At 40.3% G+C, this 17,222-nt stretch overlaps 1 protein-coding gene across 1 annotated transcript; it reads right to left on the bottom strand.

Moving 5' to 3' along the window:
• Positions 1–2,766: 2,766 nt before the first annotated feature.
• On the bottom strand, positions 2,767–10,378 carry LOC124118377 (ornithine decarboxylase 1-like). Its single transcript, XM_048400097.1, has 6 exons — positions 10,246–10,378; positions 7,239–7,404; positions 6,780–6,951; positions 5,603–5,733; positions 4,643–4,854; positions 2,767–3,111 (listed from the first exon to the last, which is right to left on the bottom strand). The coding sequence occupies exons 1-6, from the start codon at positions 10,374–10,376 to the stop codon at positions 3,066–3,068; spliced, it is 858 nt and encodes a 285-aa protein (XP_048256054.1). The 5' UTR covers positions 10,377–10,378; the 3' UTR covers positions 2,767–3,065.
• Positions 10,379–17,222: the final 6,844 nt, after the last annotated feature.

The raw sequence follows: 17,222 nt of genomic DNA, 5'->3' as shown, positions 1-17,222 counted from the left end.
GCAGCCCATGATGGGTGCTTTTTTCCTGTCCTACACTCAAAGCTTACGCAGATACTAGCAATGACGAAGTTGAGCATTACGCATATTTTTCTCTCAGTAAACTTCAGATGACATTTGCTTTTGATAAATTTACCTGAACCTCTGAAGATTGATATGTAACTGTATCTTTGGTTACCACGTTTTGTAACAAAAGCCTCAAGGAATGAAATTTTCCTCAAGTTCGTCTTGGTCTGCAAAGTTGAAAAATGTTTTGACAGAATTGATCTAGGCTCTTTTCTACGGTTTTATAATGTCAAGCAAATCCTTTGAGTTTTTAAGAATCCACATGATATTAATTCCACTTGTCTCAAATACTTTGAGTGAATATAAAGAAAGCCCTTCCTTGATTGTATTCAGGACCATTCATGATTTGCTGGACCATGCAATATATTTCTCTTTGTACGGATTTTATGGATTTCTTGGAATCCAGTACATAAGAAGAACGGACATTCTTCAGATGTGCATGTGTTTGTGACGGGTGCCACCGATTCATGCTCTTGACTTACAAAATAGTAATGAAACAAGAGATTTATCCATAATACCTTTTCAACACGATGCAGCAGGAAATAGATATGAGCAGCTGACATTTGATCTTCTTTGCTCTCGCTTTGAAGTATTTGGGCAATAACCACGGACAAAACGGTCATGAATGTCTGAGGGGTAGAACCTAAATAGAAGTCTGAACCAATAGTGAAGAAGCCTTTGGAGCTAGGGGAGTTGGGTGTTTGTCGAATGTTATTCCCATGTATTTGACAGCTACATGCACACCAGGAACAGCAGGTGGAACAGCAGATGGAACACTAGTATGTTTGGGACTTCGTGTAGTACGTATCGCACGTGGAGCCATACTGGGTGGAGGGGAGACAACACTGTTGCCTGAATCACAAGATCACCAATTTCTAGTTTTACAATGAATCACAGGATCACCAATTTCAAGTTTTATTATGAATTCAACATCACCGTTTTGGAGCCAAAGAATTAAGATATTGGACATAATTTATTTAGGGTCAACTGTCAAAATTAGCACCACAAATTTAATGGTCACATCAGAAATGATAGTTTCAGTGTGAGTTATGTCTTGATGTTTTCGGGGTCTTTTTATACCATGTTGATGTAACGTTCTGCAAAATATGCATCAGTGGACCTTTCTTCAAAGACAACTGCATTTGAATTATTGCCATTCTCGTCACTATCGCTATCCATATTGAAGCGATTTCCATTTAACAACGAGCTCGCCAAAACAGTCAGCCAAAACTAAAACCAACCACGTCGGGCGAGAGAAGCCCGTGCTACAACGAAAATTTAACACCGTAACAGGATAAGCCACCAGTAAGATCCTGACTGTAATATAAACCTATTATTGATATACTAATCCTATTTCAACAAGAAACGTGGAAATGTAACGATATCTGACCCCATACAACAAAAACGGAGAGAGATACTGACAACACGTGCTCGTCTGACCTCGCCGACAATCTGAAACGATCTTCCTTCTTCGGGAATGACGTTCTATGTGGAGTGATGTCCCTTGGATTAACATGTCTGGCTTGACAACATGATCTGCTGTCTGAGGTCAACTAAAGACTTGTAAAGTAGAAGGGCCTTAATGTAGTAGGACAGAATGAAAGGGTATGGGTAAAAATACAACTTCAGCGCAAAGTCAAGTCATCTGGTTGTGAATGCCACCGAATCCCACTGTGAATGTCTTTGAATCCCTCTGTAAATGTCATTGATTCTCCCAGTCTGTGAATGTCACTGAATCTCTCTGTATGTGAATGTCATTAAATGTCTCTGTCTGTGAGTGTCACTAAATCTATCTGCCTGTAAATGTCAGCGAATCCCTCTGTAAATGCCACTGAATCCCTCTGTCTGTTAATGTCACTGAATCCCTTTGTAAATATCAGGGAATCCCTCTGTCTGTGAATGTTCCTGAATCCCTATGTCTGTAAATGTCACTGAATATCCCCCTGTAAATGTCAGGGAATCCCTCTGTCTGTGAATGTTCCTGAATCAATATGTCTGTAAATGTCACTGAATCCCTCTGTAAATGTCATGGAATCCCTCTGTCTGTACCTGCCAATACATCCATGTACCCGTGAAATCATTGAATCTCTGTCTGTTAATGTCACTGAATCCCTCTGAATCCATCTCTGTGTACATGGCATTGACTCCTTATATCTGTAAATTCATTGAATCTCTGTCTGTAGACGTCACTGAATCCCACTGTCTGTGAATGTTACTGAATCAATATGTCTGTAAATGACGCTGAATCCCTCTGTAAATGTAATTGAATCCCTATACCTGTAAATTCATTGAATCTCTATCTGTGAATTTGACGGAATCCCTCTCTCTGTACATGCCAGTGAATCCCTCTATCAGACTATTCATTGAATCTGTTTGTGAGAGGGCAACCGATGTTGACAAATGTCTCTTGCGATTGGCATTAGGGGAATATCCATCGACTTTATACAACATACAAACAGTGTGACTGTTGACAGTTGAAATGCTATGATTATGGCAAGATCCGTCCACTTCAACTGTTGGCGTCGATTCGGCTTCATTGCATTAATGCTTCAGAATGGCAGCGATGGGATATCGTTGCATTTACGACATATTAATCAAGTTTCAAATTTCAAAGGTAAAGAGCAAAATATGAAAAACGCAATACCAACTTCTTACAACATTAAGGATTTATTTCAATATTGAAATTGAAAGTAGAACCAATAATATGAGCTTCCACGTGATAAAATACATTAATGGTATCATTCATCCAAAGCCATCCACTTGTCGTGATAGTTATCCAATTTCTACTTTCCAGTTTATAAACTGTCTGATAGGGCTGCATAAAAATGAATTGGTCATGTATCTGAGACATATATAAAGTATATTGTGTTGAACCTCAAGTATGGTTGAGCGGTAGATGGACACTGATTTATATCTCTACGTGACATGTGTTTCTCTAAATAGGACAAACCGATACAAACACCATGCTTGGTCAACTGGAAATCAGGAGAAACTAGATGATCTTATTTATATCCATCAATCTGTCTTGCTCCCTTCAAAACCGTTTCCCTGAAAAGAAATAACATACATTTATAACATGGCTCCTTTGTCTTTCACGATGCTCCAACTAACTGAAATGTTAGTTAAACACCACTTGGCAATGACGGAACTTCTTTTCTTTCCTATCATTACTCTATGCATGCATTTATGATTTGGTAGCTTTTCGTTCAACGAAAAGAACAGATGGACACGAAATTACTATTATCTTGATGACGGCTATGCTTGATCATAATAGACCCAGCAACATGGGTAAGTAATGTTTCGGTGATTGATAAATGTGCTCGAGTAGGTACAAAATGAATAGTATAAGTTCCTGGGTCATGCATTTCAGACCCCGAGTCGGCAAAGAGGGGTGCACGTGCGAAAGGGTTCCTGAATATCATTCAAAATAACTTTAACAAAAAAATGTTTTTTAAGCGTTTTAGGTGCTGAATTTGCGCACATGGTTTTAATAGGTTAGAGCACTTGGACCATGGACCATAATGACAAATCTGACTCTAACTAACCCTTTTAAGGATTAGACACCAGGGCCCACTTGCACAAAGCGATCTTAGCGCTAAGATGACCGTAACTCCCATACTTTAGCATAGGCTTACAGTAGTCTCAGCGCTAAGATCGCTTTGTGCAAGTGGGCCCTGGTTAAAACACGAGGACCTGGGCCCACTTGCACAAAGCGATCTTAGCGCTAAGATGGCCGTAACTCCCATACTTTAGCATAGGCTTACAACAGTCTTAGCGCTAAGATCGCTTTGTGCAAGTGGGCCCAGGTCCTCGTGCTTTAACTAATACATATTGCAAGACATCATAGGAGCATAAGCAGGTTGATGTGAGTTTAACTGCAAAGTTAAACTGAAGTGTTATTTGTCCTGTAAAGGGTCCAACCATCCTCTCCTTAGGAACTTAAGGTCAACCTTATCCGCACAATTTGGATGAAGACGACTGAATCTAGTAGACACAGCAAATACCTAGTTGGTAGCACGTGTATACCCAGATCTGTTTCTGCAGTAATACTGACAAAACTAATTAGAAGTTGATGTGCTAATGCTGAACACATGACAGTCCACCGGATCTCTCCAATGACGAATACTGTTCAACCACGTACAGATGAGTTACAACCGAGAAGAAATTCTTCGAACACATATTTAAGCGTCAGTACGGCTAAAGGTTAAACCATCCACAGATATCTTGTAACCGCGTTTAGCTAGAATCGTTGGAAGGCCCGCTACTAATATATTAATGTTTACCAACTGAAACCCAGTATCAGGCATCGGGGCTCATCTCCCATCTCGCTGTGCAGCACGTTTCCAGCGGCATCACAACAACCTGTCATAAAGCCTGACTCCTGGGCCCACTTGCACAAAGCGATCTTAGCGCTACAACTATTGTAAGCCCATGCAAGCATGGGAGTTACGATCATCTTAGCGCTAAGATCGCTTTGTGCAAGTGGGCCCTGATCTAGCAGCATCTGAAGACAAACAGTTGTGTGGACCTATTCTGAACAGGGTTCTCATGGGGTATAAGTTGGTACCATTCAGCTTACCAGATCTCTTCCTCGCACATATAATGACCCTCAGGTACAGCCATTCCATTGAATCGTGAGTGGAGACTGAGAGAGTAGGCGCCCATGTTCTCAAAGTAGAACCAGTCCCCGATCTGGAGCTCGGGGAGAGGCCCTTCCTTCAGGACACAGTCACTGCCGTCACATGTCGGACCCCACAGGCTGGAGGTGAAGGTCACGTCACTAGCGGGTACCTGACATAACCATATACATATTAGAGTCAAATTCACACTGAGCGAGTGATTGGTTTTAACGCAGTTTTGAGAACTTTAAACAGGATTTAAGTTATTACATAGCGTGTCGGAATTGACAGCTCGAATTGACCGTTTTTTGGAGGTTTATCAGTTTGGAGAAATCCATGATCACAGGTACATCTGGGATTCGAACCCACGATCACCGGATTCACTGGTTACGGGTTTCTGTCACAAAAGGTCCTATGGCATTTAATTCTGCCCATTGAAACTATGGTCATCCTCAAATTAGAAAAGCATTTTACAAAAATGACGGAAAAGAAAATTCGCTTCCACGGTAATAGCCCCTTCACATTGCACAGGTCAGTTAGTGTCGAAATAGATTCATTTTTCTCTGAGGCCAAAATGGTTATACCAATGATCAAATTATTTTCTGAGCAGATATTTGTTAAAGTCATTATAAAATAGAAAGCTTCTGAATAATCGCAATAATCGTTGCATGTAATATTTGGGTACACTGCCTCACATTAATTGTGAAATTATTTAAACAGACAAAACGTGCGATCTCGGGCATAGACTACAGAATGAATTCCTTAGAAAATACAATTGAATATATTTATCTTAGATAAAACTTTCTCATCGTTTACATTTATCCAAATGACATATTATTGGTATTACTTTATAATTTATAGTTATGCAGTGGGAATAATTATTAATCTGGTTTTATTGGTTTTGTACATAAAGTGTTCACCTTGACTAATGTAGGTATCATGCAAGTGTCTTCTGAGAGAACGAAGCTTAACGATCCATATACACCGTCATTTATATAATACATATATCTTGGGGTGACGTCACGGGGCTTCTCCGGGTCCAAAGTCTTCACTGAGAATACAATAAATATAAACCAGTCGTGTACACATGTCAATTCCATTGTTGTGTTTTTGCAATTACTTTTTGGCATCAATTAAGGGATATTTTTGAATAATCACCGAACAAATTATTAATTTCATTAAATTGAAATATACTGATGATCAAAAGAAAGTACACCGAGAATTTGTTTTTGAGATATAGATAGTTTACAGAACGTAACAAATAGAACTTCGTTGCTGTATTTGGGTGATGCTGTATGAGTAAAATGACGTTGAGAAGACAACTTGCAATGCACGTTAAGTCAGTAAGTGAGTTTGGTTTAACGCTGATTTTAACATTATTCCAGTTATATCATGGCGTGTCAGCTTTATGTGGGAGTAAAGCCCGAAGATATGCAGGCTTTAGACGTTTACCATTTTGGTGAAACCCATGAGCACGCGTATGGTGCTGACAAACCAAAAAACATAACCTCTGCAAACCGGGATTCGAAATCAGAGTCTGGTTTGTGTGTCGAAGGGACGCAACTCGCACAGCGAATTGAGGCGCCTTAGACGACCGTGCCATCCCTGCTCCCAATGCACGTGAAGCATGATATTCGTGTACACAAGGGTATAAAAACGGTGGCATGGCAACCGAACGTTATCAGTCAACAGTAAAATACCCGAGAACATAGCAAGGCCAACGGCTGAACAACGAGAGAAAGCCTAGTGGTTAAAGCGTTCGCTCGTCACGCCGAAGACCCGGGTTCGATTCTCGGCATGAATATTGCTGGAATATTCCTAAATGCGGCGTAAAACCACACTCTATCACTCGTTCACCACGTAATCTCACAACAACGAGAAAGCGTATTTGTGCATGCGCTGTGCTGCAGATCTCACTCGAGGGAAGTCTGGGCCAGCAAGGTCCCAAAACACCTGCTTGTCATAAGAGCTGAGGTTCGGGTCATAACAATGTGGAACCTTATTTCCAGGAGTCATGTTCATGGTGTGAGCCTCCGATTTGCTTGTAAGAATCGGTGTTTTACAGGCCACTGTGGTATAATTTTAACAGTCACTCACGCTCATTTAGATCTCTTTCCCCAACGACGGCCGTGCACTTCCTCTTTGCAATCACACTTGTCACTAAGGTGAAAGGCGATGCTGCAAAGAACCGCCCCGGTTCTGCCATGACCTTGACATTGGAGCTCACGGGAAAGAACTCGTCTAGAGATCTATTCAAGGCGGTGGCAACCTGGAAATAAAATAGCTATCAGTGAACTCATTTACCATGTGCGTTCGTTCGTTCGTGCGTGCGTGCGTGCGTGCGTGGGTGCGTGGGTGCGTGCGTGCGTGCGTGCGTGCGTGCGTGCATACCAGTTATTTTTTGTGATTGGGACGTGGCAACTGTGGCAGCCCCCTATCACATGTCCACCCAAGTTCTATTTCCTACTTGGGTAGGATGCGCACCCTCCTTTCCCAAACTCCTGAATCCACCTAATTTATTACGCCATCTGGACCAGGACAGACAAGATGTTGTACCTTTTCAAAAGATACTGGTGCTCCTCTGTGTCCGTAGATACCTCCGCCAACGTCAAGAGTATGTAGAGTGAATCCCATCTTCGCTGCAATCCCAAACACACTGCTGGCTCTCTGTAGTGACGTGGCGAACACTTCCGGGTCCTTTATTCCGCTGCCCACGTGGAAACTGGTGGCGAGGATGACACATAGGAAAGCAGAGACAATGTCATGTATTAACCAGCGCGGATACCGAATACTGGCAACGTATTCGTCACCACTCGCCTCTTTCCGTATCCTGCAAGAAGACTCGTCCCCCTATCGATGAATGTTATGTTCGAAAATACGACAAACCAATCAGAATGCGCGCATGATTTCAAGTTCTTCGTCAAAGAATCTCTCAGAAATAATTTTTGATTTTACATATGTCTTGCATCTAAAAATATACCCAAGGCACAGTTTAATGTGTTCAATCATACTGTACAATTCCGCACGTCCAGATGTGCTTTAAATTGCATCTGAAATATATATAATATATGGGGAAATATATGTGAACCATTACGCGACGAGTTGACAATTAGTTTTGGTATGCCCGTTTGCGCTAAGACGGAACCCGGTCGCAAAAATGGCCACGAGAGGGGAGAAGTCGCTATTCGGCTTGTCCGGAAAAACACGATTTTTTTTTGATTTTTTTTTTTTAAATCTTTTTTATTATTATTCCATTTCATGTATATTGTTACAAGTGTAGGTATTAACATGTATATATATGACAGTATTAACACAAGTTATAGTTTTCATAGGTGAGGACAGGCAGGTTGTGTAGGATATGTCGTCTTCTCAAACTGAGAGGGAGATTATAAATATTTGTTTACAAGAAATAGATGATTACTAATTAACAGGTAGTATGTTTCAACTGCTTTGTTAGATTATGAGATGTAAGTTTTGCCATTTCTGAGCATATTGGTTAAATTGATTATTTTTTTAGCGATAAAACTTTCCAAACAAATTATGTCTTTTAGTAGTGAAAGAAATTGCTCGAAAGATAAATCTTGTTGTTTAATGTTTGATATGTAGATGAATCTTTTTGCTAATATAATAATATGATTTTTTACATGGTTTTGAGTGGAAATACCAAAAAAGATATTAAGTTTCGAAAGGATAAAATTTGTTTGCAGGTTGTTATTTAGGAAGTTTTCAACTTTAAGCCAAAATTGTTGAACAGATTGGCAATCGAAAATACATGAGACATATCTTCAGAAGCAGTTTTACAGAAAGTACAAATATCTTCATCGACAAGTTTCATCTTGAATAATTCTTTCTTAGCGTAAATTATTCTGTTTATAAATCGATATTGAAAATCTAAAAGTTTACAATCGCGCGTGCATTTTCTATAACATAGAAGTATATCTTTCCAATCCAAACCTTGAGGAAAAAAACATATTCAAGTGTTCTAATGATTTCGGTACAGTATCCTTCCTAATTAGTTCATCATAAAAAGTCCTTGATTTTTTAACGTTATTAAAGAAGTGTTTACATATATTGTTCAGCTGAACTACATTAACATCAAGGGTTTTGTCTCTGATTTGAAATCTCCAACTCTTTGGAATATTGTTCAGTAATTTTTGAAAGTCTAGAAAAGTTGGAATAACACGAGTTGGTCACGAATACAGGCAACGATGTCTAGCAAGATGTGGATCAGTTTAATAATGATGTTATGTTTGGAGCAGAAACATCGAACAAGGTTCTTCATAAAGGTCGTAGATGACAACACGAGTGGCTGTCATATACTATGTTACAACGCGAGAGAACTCGTTTTAAAACGAGTTGTAAAATAGTTGGTGCATGTCAGGCACGAGTGCAGTAATCTTGGTGTTATACGCAAACTAAAATCTGGAAATTGATCTCAGGAATGTTTGATACAACTTCTCTCAAATGGGTTTCTCACCCACAGGTAAGAAAAAATTGTACGCTAAAGGAGGTTAATGACTCGTTTTTCACACGAGAGCCCATCAGAAGAAAGTAGTGGTGGAGTGATTTGGTAGGAAAAGTAAGTTTCCAATCATAGCCCAGAAATAACAATATTCGTTTATTAGAAAAAGCTCACTTCTCATGATGTTTATCTTTTTCTCCGATATGACACCTCACCACGCAAAAATGTTATAGCCTCACCAATCAGCGCTTAGGCTTCGAAATTCTCTGTACGAATGAGTGTCACAATCAGACCAGCATAAACGAAGTTAAGCGGCCAGTTCCGAATATAAATAATACAGGCCGCTCCATCATGTTCATGAGACTTTATACACCCGGTCGTTTCTAAAACGGCATGGCATGTACACACAGAGTACCATCGGAGGCATATTGATGTTATGTGTATGTTTTCTTTTGTTAAAATTGAAATTTCCGAATCGAAGTGGTAATAAAACGAAGCCCAATTGGTATAGAAAGCTGGCAAATAATTAACTCAATAACAGACTCATGCTTAGTTTGAGTGGTCCAAGATCGCTTAAGATACGCCTGACGCGACCTTCTATGGATGGATACCAAAAGACGTTAAAAGATGGTACTTGTTGTTCCCCTGTCTGGCGCCTGGATAAAACCCCGGACCTTCCGCTCTCCGGGCGGACACTCTACCACTAGATCACGGACGCGGTCCCGATTGTATAGCCCACTGAGATACCATGCCGCAGTTTAACATGAATACCCCACTCAAACACAGCATACCGACCAGTCCTTGTTTCAAGCCCTTAATGCCGAGCGCCAGACAGGGAAACAACAAGTACCATCTTTTAACGTCTTTTAAAACAAGGACTGGTCAGTGAGCTAGCACTATAAATCGGCATCAGTCCGGACTAGTACAAGCGCGAGCGCGCGCACACACACACACGTCGCAATATAAGTGCAATAATCTTGGACGCGACGTTAAACCCCATTTCACCTCACCTTTTATGGAGGGGTTGTCCTATCTTCACACAAGTAGGAGATAAAGATATGTGTTTAATGAGAGTGGACAGGGGGGAACCAAGCGACTGACCTTACTCCTACAACGTCAAGATCAAGGTTTTTAGCTGTCCGCAGTAGGTCGCTGACGTCACCAGGGTGGCAGCCAAACTTGGCTGAGAGGTCGTACATAACTTTATTGCCAGCTGGGGGGACAATCCGCATTAGGAGTCTGGAAACATATGGAGACATATAATATTTAGATCACAGGGGTTTGTAATTTTTCTGTCCTGTATCCAAAGTATAATAAACATGAAAAGGGATGACATTCTTGCCGATGTAAGAGATGTTGTGACATTGCACTAAAGCTGATGTATACATGTACGTATATCCTTGAATTGCAGGCAGTGATCGTCAGCAGGCAGTATATATATACCAATGCTTATATGGAGTAAATATAAATGGTCAATGCAAGAGAATAACCAGCCTAGATAATCTGCCGAAACAGATTCCGCTTGGCGTGGGTGAGTACGTACGGCTTCACGACGCTTTTAGCAATATTCCAGCAATATCACGACGGGGGACACCAGAAATGAGTTCACACATTGTACCCATGTCGGGAATCGAACCCGGGTCTTGAGCGTGACGAGAGAATGCTTTTACCACTAGGCTAACCACCGCCCCTCCACTTGGCGTAAAGGGCAAATAGCTTTGGAAGTTATATGAATGGACCACTGGTCAGTGATGACGAAAAGGGTATGCATGTCCTGCTCTACCGGTAGCACCCGCCATTCAAACAATTTGCATAATAAGAAAGTATTTATTGCCTAAAACAACACAGCAGTACTCCTGCCTTGCGACGTCAGCCTGTAAACAAACCAGACAATCAAGTGATCGATGAACCAGAATATCCAGTGACACGAGAGTAATATTACTGATTTGGTTGAAAATAATAAAAACGGTGTGCCAATTTTGAACTACGTCTGCTGTACAAGTGCAGAGATTTTGCTGCTTATAAGTAAAGAAAAATGTCAAGAAATATATTCCTTTTGCAACATAATGGGGCGCAGTTTTAAAGTCTCGGCCCAAACATTTCTTTTCTAGCTGACTCAGCACAGATAAACGCTACTGAGCTTATGGTGAAACCCGGGGACTTCAGTCCACCAGCAGAAACATTGACCCAGTTCAAGTGAATATAAAATGTCAATGCCAGAGAATAACCAGTCTAGATTTTCTAAGAAACGCTTAGAGCGAGACGAGAGGACCTCATGGCATAAGCATGACATCATCGTCATGTGACAGTTCTGCGACTGATGTCTGAGCACATGAATCAGACATTTTAAGGAACAGTCATAGCAAAGTTTTTTTGCTGTTTAACTAATTGCCAAGAAATACTTTCAACAATATCGTGACTCCAAACCTAAGAGATCAGCATGGCCGTCTTGTCAACTTAAAACAAATCAACTCACAACAGGAGACACAAATAGTACTCTTCAGTACCAATATCAGGTATCCCCGGTGGCTGTGAGCTTTCAATAGTATATATACATCTGTTATAATCTCATTAAGATCAGATCAAAGATCTGAGGACATTCCTTTACGGGTCACGTCAGAACGACCTTTCATCCAACTTATCAAAGCGTCGCTTACCAGATCATGAAAGTGACAGTCGGAATGTGGTTTCTAATCATGCATCCTCGAAATACTTAACACAGGGTATTCGAACGACAGTGGGCTTTATGTCTGTATTCATACAATCTAGACCATCTATTAGCCATTCCAGGCTGTTCTTTTTATTAGTTTAAAAAATTATAATCGAGGATACGTCAAAATATGTTTCGAAGCGTGGTCGCCAGTTTGAAACTAGTGTCGTAAAGCTCGAGAAAACTGCCTTCTGATTGTCTTATGTCGATTTCATTGGCCGGTCAAAGTTCGCGAAAGGTCGTTCTGACGTTACCCGTAATGGGATGTCCTCAGATCTTTGTTTAGCGGTAGCGAAATGTAAGATCTGTTTTAATGAGATTGACATCTGTTATAAATTTACAAATACCTTAGATCCAAGGGAAGACCGGGTAGCACAATGGCTAAGCGTTTGTTTTATTGTCACAGTGATTGTGATTTGTTATTCAGCACGGTCAAAAATACCTTATGGTATAGCACAAAATCACATACCACTTGGAGATAACTCCCCTTTCGGGAAATTTAAATAATGTAATCATCAACTTACGCCATTAGTCTCGGACGAACGTATCCAAGATTTACTTTAAACCCTTAAACCATAAAAAATATCATATAGAATTTACAATTACTATGACGAATCACCACTTTATACCCTGTCACTGGTTATAACGTAGCTCACTTTCACTCTTTCATATTTATCCGGACCGCCTCCGTGGTCTAATGGTAGAGCGTCCGCCCGGACGTTAAACCCCATTTCACCTCATATTTATCCACTAACACATGCAATGTTATCAACAGTTCCTGTACGGGAGTGCATCAGCATCGTTCAGAAGCAGTTAACGGTTACACAGAAGCTGTATGTTGGGGATGTAACGGTTATATAGAAGCTGCATGTTGGGGATGTAATATTTATATAGAAGCTGTATGTTGGGGATGTAATATTTATATAGAAGCTGCATGTTGGGGATGTAATATTTATATAGGAGCTGCATGTTGGGGATGTAATATTTATATAGAAGCGGTATGTTAGGGATGTAATATTTATATAGAAGCTGTATGTTGGGGATGTAATATTTATATAGAAGCTGTATGTTGGGGATGTAATATTTATATAGGAGCTGCATGTTGGGGATGTAATATTTATATAGAAGTTGTATGTTGGGGATGCAATATTTATATAGAAGGTGTATGTTGAGGATGTAATATTTATATAGAAGCTGCATGTTGGGGATGTAATATTTATATAGAAGCGGTATGTGAGGGATGTAATGGTTATATAGAAGCCGCATGTAATGGTTATATAAAAGCGGGATGTAATGGTAATATAGAAGCGCGATGTAATATTTATATAGAAGCGGTATGTTAGGCGTGTAATAGTTATATAGAAGCGGGATGTAATGTTTATATAGAAGCGTTATGTTAGGGATGTAAAGGTTATATAGAAGCAGTATGATGGGGATGTAATGGTTATATAGAAGCGGTATGTTAGGGATGTAATGGTTATATAGAAGTTGTATGTTAGGGATGTAACTGTCATATAGAAGCTCTATGTTGAGGATGTAATATTTATATAGAAGCTGCATGTTGGGGATGTAATGATTATATAGAAGGTGTATGTTGGGGATGTAATATTGATATAGAAGCTCTATGTTGAGGATGTAATATTTATATAGAAGCGGTATGTTAGGGATGTAATGGTTATATTAAAGCGGGATGTAATGGTTATATAGAAGCGGGATGTAATCGTTATATAGCAGCGGTATGTGAGGGATGTAATGGTTATATAGAAGCGGAATGTAATGGTTATATAGAAGCGGTATGTAAGGGATGTAATTGTTATATAGAAGCGGAATGTAATGGTTATATAGAAGCGGTATGTTAGGGATGTAATTGTTATATAGAAGCGGGATGTAATCGTTATATAGTAGCGGTATGTGAGGGATGTAATGGTTATATAGAAGCGGAATGAAATGGTTATATAGAAGCGGTACCTTAGGGATTTAATTGTTATATAGAAGCGAGATGTAATCGTTATATAGTAGCGGTATGTGAGGGATGTAATTGTTATATAGAAGCGGAATGTAATTGTTATATAGAAGCGGAATGTAATTGTTATATAGAAGCAGGATGTAATCGTTATATAGAAGCGCTATGTGAGGGATGTAATGGTTATATAGAAGCGGAATCTAATGGTTATATAGAAGCGGGATGTAATGGTTATATAGAAGCGGGATGTAATGGTTATATAGAAGCGGGATGTTAGGGGTGTATTTTTTTATATAGAATCGGGATGTAATCGTTATATAGTAGCGGTATGTTAGGGATGTAATGGTTATATAGAAGCGGGATGTAATGATTATATTGAAGCGGGATGTAATATTTATACAGAAGCGGTAAGTTAGGGATGTAATGGTTATACAGAGGCGGAATGTAGCGGTTATATAAAAGCGGGATGTAATGATTATATTGAAGCGGGATGTAATATATACAGAAGCGGTAAGTTAGGGATGTAATGGTTATATAGAAGCGGGATGTAATGGTTATATAGAAGCGGTATGTTAGGCCTGTAACGGTTGTATAGAGGCGGAATGTAATCGTTATATAAAAGCAGTATGTGAGGGATGTGACGGTTATATAAAAGGTGTATGTTAGGGATGTGACGGTTATATAGAAGCGGTATGTTAGGGATGTGACGGTTATATAGAAGCGGTATGTTAGGGATGTGACGGTTATATAGAAGCGGTATGTTAGGGATGTGATGGTTATATAGAAGCGTTATGTTAGGGATGTAATGGTTTTATTGAAGCTGTATGTTAGGGATGTAATGTTTATATAGAAGCTGTATGTTGGGGATGTGATTGTTATATAGTAGCGGTATGTTAGGGATGTGACGGTTATATAGAAGCGTTATGTTAGGGATGTAATGGTTTTATTGAAGCTGTATGTTAGGGATGTAATGTTTATATAGAAGCGGGATGTAATCGTTATATAGAAGCGGTATGTAATGGTTATATAGGAGCGGTATGTTGGAGATGTAATGGTTATATGGAAGTGGTATGTTAGGAATGTAAAGGTTACTCGCCATTTTTATATGCAAATTACATGAGCATGTATTCATGACATGGGGTAAGAACCCAAATGAAGCCACATCTAAGATCTGTGTTTCCCGGAAACTCTTTCATTCACCCAGTGAACCGCCAGTGTGTCATCCCTCTGGCAACCTGCCTAATCACGACAAGCGGCGTTAGGCAACAAACAAAACTTCTCTTTTATGAAAATCGTGTGAGGGGCGGTACAGCAGAACATGCTGATCCATTTCATGAACGCCTGAAGTCATCACTGGTCTTCCATATAGTTTTCCACTGATCCAAAAAGCTTTCATCACTAATTTACCTTTTATATGTTTCGAGACTGTTTATTCTGACGTTTGACCTTTTGAAGGCAAAGATTCATACCAAATCTATGCTGACTGCTTCTTGTGTAGCATAGTGATAAAAGCGTTCGCTCGTCACGCAAGGGTTCGATTCCGCACATCGGTACAATGTGTGAAGCTCATTTCTGGTGTCCCCCGACGTGATACTGCTGGTCAATTGATAAAAGTGGCTTAAAACAATACTCATTCACTTACAAGGCAAGGCTTTTTTCACCCACAGCAATTGGCCTCCTCACAAACTCAAGCGCCGTATTGTGTATGTGACTCTAGTTCGTCTCATCAATTGTCTCCCTTAGTGGCAATCAACCACTAATTCAAGCTGTTTACACCTAGCACCGAGTTATTGACATATATTTGACGACAGTGTTTTAGATGTGTTTATTTGTTTTCAGGGATAAGATTTTCACAGAAAATGGACGACATTTCAGTGGAAACCATTCCTAAGTTAATGTGAACAGCACCAAGATCTACCATTGTATTCCAGATGACAGTATTTCCTATGTAAGACACAGGTATAGTCTGGTTTATAAATGGGAAGGACATGTACTTTGGAGTTGACCAGTGTTATCCGTGCAGTTATGGGAAGCATGACCATGAGTTGCTTCCCTTGTGTCAGATTTCTTCAGAATGAAAAGGGACTTCTCTTACAGCTTACTTCAAGATACCGCGGGTTTGATAATCAGACTTTACACATTTAATGCTCTATCATGACGTGCTATATCCCTGTCGGGGCGGTCGGGTAGCCTAGTGGTTAAAGCGTTCGCTCGTCACGCTGAAGACCCGGGTTCGATTCCCGACATGGGTACAATGTGTGAAGCCCATTTCTGGTGTCCCCCGCCGTGATGTTGCTGGAATATTGCTAAAAGCGGCGTAAAACCATACTCACTCACTCACTCACTATATCCCTGTCAGTACTTAGCAAGTTTGTTGTCTAATGCCGCACCCAGCAATATTCCAGCCACATGACGGCGGTCTGTAAATAATCGAGTCTGGACCAGACAATCCAGTTATTGACATCATGAGCATCGATCCACGCAATTGGGATACGATGACATGTATCAACCAAGTCAGCGAGCCTGACCACCCGATCCCGTTAGTCGACTTTTACAACAAGCATAGTCGCCTTGTACGGCAAGCATTGGTTGCTGAAGACCTATTCTACCCCGGTTTCACAGGAACAACATTAGTGTCAGTTCACCTCCACCTAAAAAACATTAGTGGGTTCGAATCCCAGATCCGCCCCTTGATTATGTTTCCAGATTTGTCAGCACCATACGCGTACTTGTAGGTTTCACCAAAGAGGTACACGTCTATGACCTGCATCACTCGTACTTCAAGCTGAAATCCCTGAACCAAGCCGCGTTGTACATAGCCACTCACTCGGAAAACACATTTATCTTCTTGTGATATAAGGGATAGTTTCCGGACGGGTTTTTTCAGACTCGCTCAGAATACACATGTCAGACATATTTCAAGATCAAGAGTTTTTGTGCAAGTGATCTGCCCTGGAGATTTACCCCTGGGAGATCGATTTAAAAAATTCGATCTAATATTTACTTATAGGACTTTTAGCACTTTAAGAGACGTTCCTCAGCCAGGGTACATAGTCGCTGATTAATACCAATGCTTTTAAGAATATCTTTTCAAAGTCCTGCACGCCAGCAAGAGATATTTTAGGTCCGTTTCCTAAGCTTCATGGAAAGTACGTTTAAAACATAAAATTGTTAAAATTTCTTTTCTAGCTAAAATACGTGAAGCTCATTTCTGATGTTCACCGCGATGATAAAACCGGCGTTAAACAATGCCCCCAGCACCCAGTCCAGGACATAAGCGAGTACTGAACTGCTGCCGTGCCGCGTGTTTTAAGTATTTGCAATATGCTGCAGTCAATGTCACCTCGGGGGGCGGTCGGGTAGCCTTGTGGTTGAAGCGTTCGCTCGTCACGCCGAAGACCCGGG

Source organism: Haliotis rufescens, unplaced genomic scaffold (genome assembly GCF_023055435.1).
Source record: "Haliotis rufescens isolate VD_foot unplaced genomic scaffold, xgHalRufe1.0.p SCAF_2, whole genome shotgun sequence".
NCBI lineage: Eukaryota > Metazoa > Mollusca > Gastropoda > Lepetellida > Haliotidae > Haliotis > Haliotis rufescens.
The sequence above is the reverse complement of the archived record's forward strand: the minus strand, read 5'-3'. Positions and strand labels throughout refer to the sequence as shown.

Excerpts from the sequence above, each read along its gene's own strand:
- LOC124118377 (XM_048400097.1), bottom strand. The coding sequence starts at position 10,376 with ATGCGGATTGTCCCCCCAGCTGGCAATAAAGTTATGTACGACCTCTCA. Across the intron at positions 6,952-7,238 it reads CACCAGTATCTTTTGAAAAG|GTTGCCACCGCCTTGAATAG; the intron begins GTACAACATCTT and ends TTTTATTTCCAG. Across the intron at positions 4,855-5,602 it reads TGATACCTACATTAGTCAAG|GTACCCGCTAGTGACGTGAC; the intron begins GTGAACACTTTA and ends TGGTTATGTCAG.